The 8,227-nt window shown below is 40.2% G+C and overlaps 1 protein-coding gene across 1 annotated transcript; it reads right to left on the reverse strand.

Annotated features, from left to right (window-relative positions):
• Positions 1 to 1,493: 1,493 nt before the first annotated feature.
• cxcr4b (chemokine (C-X-C motif), receptor 4b) lies at positions 1,494 to 3,467 on the reverse strand. The gene is made up of 2 exons (XM_072445157.1): positions 3,379 to 3,467; positions 1,494 to 3,073 (listed from the first exon to the last, which is right to left on the reverse strand). Exons 1-2 carry the CDS (start codon positions 3,391 to 3,393, stop codon positions 1,952 to 1,954), a joined length of 1,137 nt encoding a protein of 378 aa, XP_072301258.1. The 5' UTR covers positions 3,394 to 3,467; the 3' UTR covers positions 1,494 to 1,951.
• Between the last annotated feature and the right edge of the window lie 4,760 nt (positions 3,468 to 8,227).

Raw genomic sequence — 8,227 nt, forward strand, 5'->3', positions numbered from 1 at the left:
TGTCCAGGGTGAGAAGAAACAGCAGGTGATGTCCACCTGTAGAGACTTTGATGCACGCATGACAGTGTATGCACGCTCAAAAAGGCGACCTCCTTCGCAAATTCAGAATGACCTAGCACCATTTCCAAGTCAATACAACCCGTGTTTTATCCTGTTTCCCCTTATGAGCCCAGAACCTAAGCCCCATTAACTTTGTGTCTTGATAGAGGAGACTTCACACCTTTTTTAACATGCAAATAAATGGAAATTCACCTCTTTTGGAGCTCTGAATACATTTAAGTCATGTGTTGCACAGGAGGCAGTCTGACCACTTATTCTCCATTGTTGCTAGCTTCCTATAGTCTCTCACAATGCTGTGTGGTTGAAATGTACTGTCTGCCACCTTGAAACATCACATAATCACACAAAGCCAGAAAAAGATAAAAAAAAGAGCAGAAGTTGATAAAGCAAGTTTCTTTTTGAGTTATTATGTTGCACCTTGTCCTTGTATTGCAGACACATTGATCACAACACTGTCCTGCAAACCTTACTCCCCCAAACTATATACATTTGATTAACCATTGTGGATTTTTGTGCCAGTCCCAAACCTTCATGAATTGAACAGGCAGCATCAAATGGAGCAGTGGTTTCTTGACTTTTTTGTCAAACTCATCCAATCCAGCACCTCAGGCACTAGGCAAATTCATCTACTTGCAGTAATATATTGTTCATTATTACTAATACATGTTTTCGTTTTAACTATAGAAACATCCCAAATCTTTCTATAGGGTGTAGAATTGATAACAAAGAACATTTCAGATTCAGTTTCACCTTCTTTGAAAATCAAAAAACCCCTGGTAAGTGTTTGCATACTCCTAGGGGTCCGCGTACCCCTGGCTGGGAAACACTTTAAGAGGGCATTTAAAACTAAGTCAAGTTAATATGCAACCTAGCATTTATTGTGTGTAACGACCCTAGAACAAGTTAAATTGAATAGGTCCAGGTGTTTATGCAAAATCTAACTTTTGGAAACCATTTGTTGCTATGTGACTAGGGCACTGCATAGTAGGGACAATGATGTGTGTTGCCTGCTATTATTCTCTACGGTGAGGGCGGAGGACATGGCCAAATTGACCTGTTTTATTCAGGACAATGGGATTACACTGGTTTACAAGCTCGGCACAATGGCAGCAGTGAATCTTGTTGTACAGAGTGAAGAAAGTCGTGTCAGAGGTGAACTTAACATGCCATTTTCTTTTGTTGGCGAGACATATGGGTGGTGATTATAACCAATGTTTTGAGCTGTTGTGTCATGGCTGCTTAAGATGTAAAAGTGCACAGATGTTGAAGCAATTACAGGGTTAGTGAGCCTAGCCTTCTGCTGATTACCCAGATCAGGTGGAGAGACATTTGGGCTAGAGACACATCTCCAGACAAACTACCCCCCACTCAAGATGCACACTCCACCCCCAATGCCTAAGGGACATTCAAAGACATTCAAACACACTCAACTCTTATAGTTCAACGATTGTTTTATTCTTAAATCAAAAACACAACCTTAAAAGGTACAAAAAAGCAGCATGCATTTACAATATCTTACAAAATTTCCAGTGTGGACAACAGCAATAAATAATAGCTATTTTTTCAGAAAATCACACAAATTAAGTGCACACAAACAAATGCTACAAACTCTATGTACAGTTTTACAAAAAGCAGCTCTCCCTGAACAGTAAAATACAGTCAAGTCAATGCCCGACCATGCAAGGACAATACAGGTTAAAATAAAGATAGAGAAGAAGGAATTATACATTGTATAACTGTTTTAGGAAGACAAACTTGAAATGTAAAACGTTACAAAATGCAAAACACAGCAAATAAGTCAACGTATAAAAAACTCTTTTTTTTTTTACATCTGTACAAAATGTAGCAGAAATTGAAGCTTCAGTTTCCCCCCTAAAGGTTTTAAGAGTCATTAACTTGACAAAACACTTGACGATTCGGACTCTGTCGAAATGGAAGAAATGGGTCCACGTTTTTTGTTCATAAGAGATTTCTGACTAGACCTGCTGCTGAATGTGAGTGCGCTCCTCGCTGACTTCTTGAACTTTACTCCCAGAAAAGCATACAGTATAGGGTTTAGACAACAGTGGAAATAGGCAAACGCCTCCGTGATAGAAATCCACTTCTCTATAGCTTGTTCTAGCGCACAAGATGCTTTGACAACATTCAGCATCACAAGCGTGTCCAGGAAAATACCCACACAGTATGGCAACCAACAACAGAAAAAACAGAGGATCAGAATCACTGTCGTCTTCAATGCTTTTCTTTTCAGAACTTGTCCTTTGGAGCCTTTGGACAACTTTGCAATGATAATACAATAGCAGATGAGAATGACCAGTCCAGGCAGCACAAAACCGACTAAAATGTGCTGAAAGCGGAACACAACTGTCCAAATGAGGCTCGACTCTTGTGGGTAGATGCGCTGGCAGATAATCCGAACATCCGCAGACTCCAAGCTCTCGTCCTGGTTGACAAGCATGTTGGAAATGTCCCGTACCCGAGCGAAAACGAGATCGGGGATGGTGAGGAGAGCGGCGGGGAGCCACACGCCAGCGTAGATCACCCGACTGGCGAGGAGCTTCCTTGTGGCTTGGCTGTTGGTCGCGCGCACCACAGCGAGGTATCTATCCAGGCTGATGAAGGCCAGGATCAGAACGCTGCTGTACAGGTTGACAGTGTAGATCATGTGGACGGAAACGCAAAGGAAACTCCCAAAATACCAAGTCCTCGCAGCGTCCACGGCCCAAAAAGGCAGCGTGAGGACAAACAGGAGGTCAGCCACGGAGAGATGTAGCCTGTATTTGTCCGTCATGGTTTTGACTTTCTTCTGGTAGCCCATCACGACCACCACGAGTCCATTGCCAATGATTCCCAAAAGTGAGATTATCCCATAGACGGTGGGGAGGAAGATGCGGTTGAAGTCGTTGCTGACCGCTCTCTGGCAGGGCTCCTGGAAGTCCAGCCCGAAATCTGGAGACTCTGACGACAGGTTGTCCGTACTGTTGTCGGAGAAGTCTAAAGTGTACGAGTCATACTGGGGAAAAGAAATGAGAAACAAAGTTAAAATCGGGAAAAGTTACGAGTGGGCCTGAAGACAAGAGGAGTGCAACTTTAAATATATAGTCAAGTCATCGCACAAGGCAAAAAATAAATACATAAATAATCGTTTTCCTATGGGGAGGTGGATTATTCTCCATGCAAACAACAAACGAGTTACATGACTTAATAATAATGCCCAAAGATGTGTAATCACAACCAACACAAAGACCCAAGAAACCCAGAGAGTCTTCTAAAAGTGATAATCATAATAAATAAAATCATAATAATGAAGAAACTTACGTCCATGTTGGCCATGCTGGTTAAGTTAGTCGCGTGCGTGCGTCGACATGAGACGCGGAGTGATCAGCGCGTAAAGTGCAGAGCGACTCTTTAAGTACAGCGGGGCCTGACCCCTCCCCCCCCCACGCGCGCGCGCGCGGGGGACACAGCAGCAGCAGCGTCCCGGGACCGCCCGGGACCCAGGAGGAGGGGCGTGGGATGTACGGCTCCAAAAACAGGTCCCGTATAAAAACCAAACCGCTGTCACGAGGGCGGCACTGAGACGTTTTGACCCTGAACATCATAATCATATTGAAACACAGAGAGAGTTACAGTTGACAAACCGCGCGCAGAGGAGTGGCGTCTGCGTCTCACACACTTCTGGTCACGCTCTTGGAGACAAACCGATGAGACAAACCCTTTCACGCTGCTGTGATTTCCCGTTGAATTTGAATATATAGTGTTGAAATGTTCCCCCTCTTTTGTATAAATAATGCGGATATTCTCATGTTTTTATTTGCTCGTTATTGCACCAGATGATCCAGATTGTAAATTCCCACTGCCTTATTTTGTACAAAATCACAACCAGATTTTTAAGGCTATTGCGGTCAAGCTGTTACAGTCAATGCACCGGCTGTTCACTGCTCAAAAGCTGCAAATAAAGATGAGGCTAAATGGCTTCTTACGTTGTGGTTTTTGTCCTGACTCCTCTTTATGTATTTGTCAATAAAAAGTCACTATTTCAATACTGTACAATTTAAAGTCCATTGTAGGATTTTGGCAACATATTCTGTCCAGTAACCTGCCTTTGTCTGCTTTGCATTAGAGCTGTCACAATACTGACATTTCAAACTTGAGTTCCATACTTAGAATAGGCTTGATATTTTCAAAGTAAAACCAAAAAACACATTTCTTAAACTATAGGTTGTCATTCACAACACAAAATAATTGTACATTGCTTACTGTACATACTACTCTTCTTGTGCTCTTTTTATATTGGCTACTTTCAGTTATACTTGTTCTGCTAAAGCTCAAGATCATTCTAAAAAAATATTTGTTCCATTTCTGTATTTTATTATTATTATTTTCAATACTAGTGTTGGTGTTGGTTAGTATCTGATTTGAGATACCTTTGACAATCCTACTCTGCATAAAAGTTCATAAAAAATCTGATTAATTGATACTTAAGAATAGGCTTCATTCTCTGTGTTTTGATGTATTGATTGATCACTTTTTTAATATGCAGTCTATTGAGCATGGCAGCAGTCTCAGATATATATTATAATATTAGACTATATTTCCATTGATCTCTTGTGAAATACAGCTATTCCTTATTTGTGAATGCCAAGAGTAAGACCTCACATGTGAAATAAACTACTCAATAAAGTATGTTCCTTTGTCTTTATTTAAACAGAACAAGAGCATTTTTCTCAGGGTCTTGATTGATTTTCGAGTAGGAATTCCAAGATCGACGTGTCTGAAGGAGGACAACTGGGACTTACTATAATTCCATAACTGTTACCTAGCAACCATTCTATAAATTACACACTAGTTATGACTTCACAACTAATAATAATGTGATAACACTTTATATTGTCAAATTAACGTTTAAACTGTCAGAAAATGTTGCGTGATATTTGTCTCTGCATTTTTGATGAAACAAAGGAGAGATTCTGTTTTAGATGTCAGCACTGCTTTTATTTTTTCAGAGATCTTTGCAAACTGACAGATTTTCTATTATTGACCCTTTATTTAACCAGGAAAGTCCCACAGAGATCTGGCCCCACAGGGGAGGAGCCTCCGCAGACACAGGGAGAACACGCAAACTCTACACAGAAGGCCCCACGCCGCCCGGGAGTCGAACCCAGGACCTTCTTGCTGCGCGGCAAGAGCGCTAACTGATGTAAAACTATAATAAATATATAGCACAGGTACTATCTCACAAAACTAAGTCACAATTAGAAAACCATGAGAACTCAAAGTGTTCGCTGTCACATGATCTGCTTTGATGCGCCTGCCAATGCTAATGGAGTTACCGAAACAAAAGCAAACACAAATCCTTCAATCTAAAATGAACAGACATTATCATCTATAAACTAGAATTCACCAATCTCCAGCACATAATAATAAGTTTCTAGTTTCTTTCCATCTCTGACTGCCTCGGAGAAACGCCCTCTCGCATTCAGATTCACACTAAACACCTCCTGCTTCATTAAACGGAGCAGTGCAGACAAGTGTGGTCTGGGATTACTGTCCATCATTCAGACTTAACATTCTCTGTAGATCAGCACTTTGCACTGATTTTGCCAACTCTACAATGTCAGGGCTTAAAACAACCTATCTTTAAAGTTTAGCAACGTAAGACGCATTGTCAAATTGTGTGAGAGCTTCATTGTCTTGAAATCCTCTAAAACTTTCCACAGCTGAATTTCAAAACACATTTATAGTTTGGCGATTGGGGACGACGTTATGAAACTTTTCTTCTTCTTTTTTCAAGTTGAGGAATGCCAAAAAGGGATGGCACTGCGTTCATGGTTGAGTAACAACAATGAAGATACAACCGTCTTCACGCTTTCAACAGCAAAGCATTTTTCACATGCTTTCCCATAGAATTTGAACCGAAGCCATAAGAAACAGCCTTAAACAACGGCATCATTGTAATAAAGTATTTTAGAGAGCCTTGGCTATGGTTGAAACAGAAAACATAGAGAGAGTGAGAGACAGACAGAAATGTAAAGTATTTATGGATGGATTTGCTTCGATATAGAATTGAACATTTGTTTTACCTGGTGGCTGCTGTAAAACCATTACATTTACAATCAGCCAAATCGCCTTTATCTCAACGTTAAGACCAATAAACATAATCAGAATAAGAAAAGGTTGTGTTGCCAATGTCTGAACACAATTCACAAACTAGGAATTTACCATTGCGATATAGTGCAACATAAAACAATGAATAACAATAGTAAAATATAAACTATGATACAATAGACTTTACTTACTATAGATATAAAATGTTGATTATAGACCGAAGTATTGCAGTATTACAGTATTACAGTATTACAGTATTACAGTCCTCCTATGGGTTGAAATGTGAGAATTCTCATCACCTCAAGACAATTGCCCAGTTATACTCTATATTTTGTACTTACAGTCCAAACCAAAATCATCAAACAGTAAAATCACAAAGTCTCAAGGACGCATTTGCCTCACAGCTCTGTATTTAAGCCAACACGTCCCTGGCTCACAAAAACCACAGGACAGTGCTAAATCAAATATCTCAAGTGCCATTAACACTTCTAAATGCTAAAAGGGGTTGAAGACAGTTGAAGGTCGGCGGGGCCTGTAGTGGACCCCTGGTGGAGGGAGACAGGGCACTGCTATGCCCAGTAGAAAGAGCACTGTATGGGTATGAGCTTTATCAAGTCCTCTGCTGTTATCTACACACCTGGAGTTCAGCTGTCTCTTCAATTATACGCTCACATTTACAACCACAACTTTCACTCATGAAAAAGACTGCAAATATAATAAAGAACGACAATATTTACAAATTCACAATTGTATTAGATCGACAAATCAAAGAAATGCATGAATACATGCAAGCTACTGCTATATACTACAATATACTAAACCGAATACAAAGAAATGTACAGAATTCGTTGGGTTGAAATATTGCGTACTTCTTCCATCTCTGCTGAAAACCAATCAAACTTTCAGATATAAACAAGTTGCAAGATCCATGAAAGAGAAAGATGTCTTCACGTGTTTGCATCCACAGACTTCTCCAATGCATCGTTTTCTGTTTTATATTGTAAAAATAAAAAACACAATGTGAAAAACTGTTATTGGCAAATTATTCATGGCATTATTCCTTGTTTAAAAATCCTCTGCCACCATTTATTTATGTACCAAACCGACGCCAAGGAAACGGAATATTTCAAACAACGTCAGATCTCTCAGAGGGAGTTTGGGATGTTGCTGCAGACACAAAAGCGTATGAATTACTTTTATTAACTTGGCAAAAACAACTGGAGCTCGTGAGCTGATAAAAATCTCCTCAGTTTCCGGCCTAATCAATATTTGTGTTGCTGATGGAAAAGACATTGTGGCTGGTGTTATTTTCACCTAATATTACAGTCATTTACTATATAATACTAAAACAGTAGCATTTTACTGTCAGCGACGATTGTCAGTTGGTTGATGAGGAAATTATAGTTGATTTTGCAGATATTGACACATAAAAAGTAACAAGAATTGATGCTATAACTACATTTGAACTACTCTTCCTGCAAAATATGCTTTTATTTGCTTGTCTAATCTAATCTTTTTGTGTTTAATCTAATTGTGTTGAATTTTACACTTAGCACCCAAGCGCCTTTGGCAATGATTTCCCTTTCGTCACTCTTGCCTCAGAAAGCACCACAAAGCTCATAATTTTGTCTTCAGTTGTATAAAAAAAAAAAGACAAAGCGATTATTTGTCCAATAAAAACCTCTACTTTGGTTGCATGGCTGATCCTGTGTATCAACCTCCACAGTCAGGATTTGAGATAGCGATCAGCCCGGCATACAAAAGAGCCGTGAGCCACTTTGAATACAAATCAGGAGAAGTGTGAACGGCAGCGGAGGGCTCTTGACTGAAGAATGCCTATTGTAATGAGGCATAAGAAAGACAGCTTCACATCCACCGCTGCAGAGCCCTGCCCCCGCCTCACAACAGCCCGTGTACTCCCGCATCACCTTCACTTTTATAATCACTGCATTTAAAACAACGCACGCCGAGTCCTGCCAAAGTACAAAAGGCAGGGAAATGCTTTTTGAGCTCGTGTCTGAGCTATGAAATTATTGGGTATTTCGACATAATGCAAGAG

The sequence above is a fragment of the Eucyclogobius newberryi genome, unplaced genomic scaffold (genome assembly GCF_026437365.1).
Source record: "Eucyclogobius newberryi isolate DKJ021-1_F unplaced genomic scaffold, fEucNew1.0.hap1 SCAF_14, whole genome shotgun sequence".
NCBI lineage: Eukaryota > Metazoa > Chordata > Actinopteri > Gobiiformes > Gobiidae > Eucyclogobius > Eucyclogobius newberryi.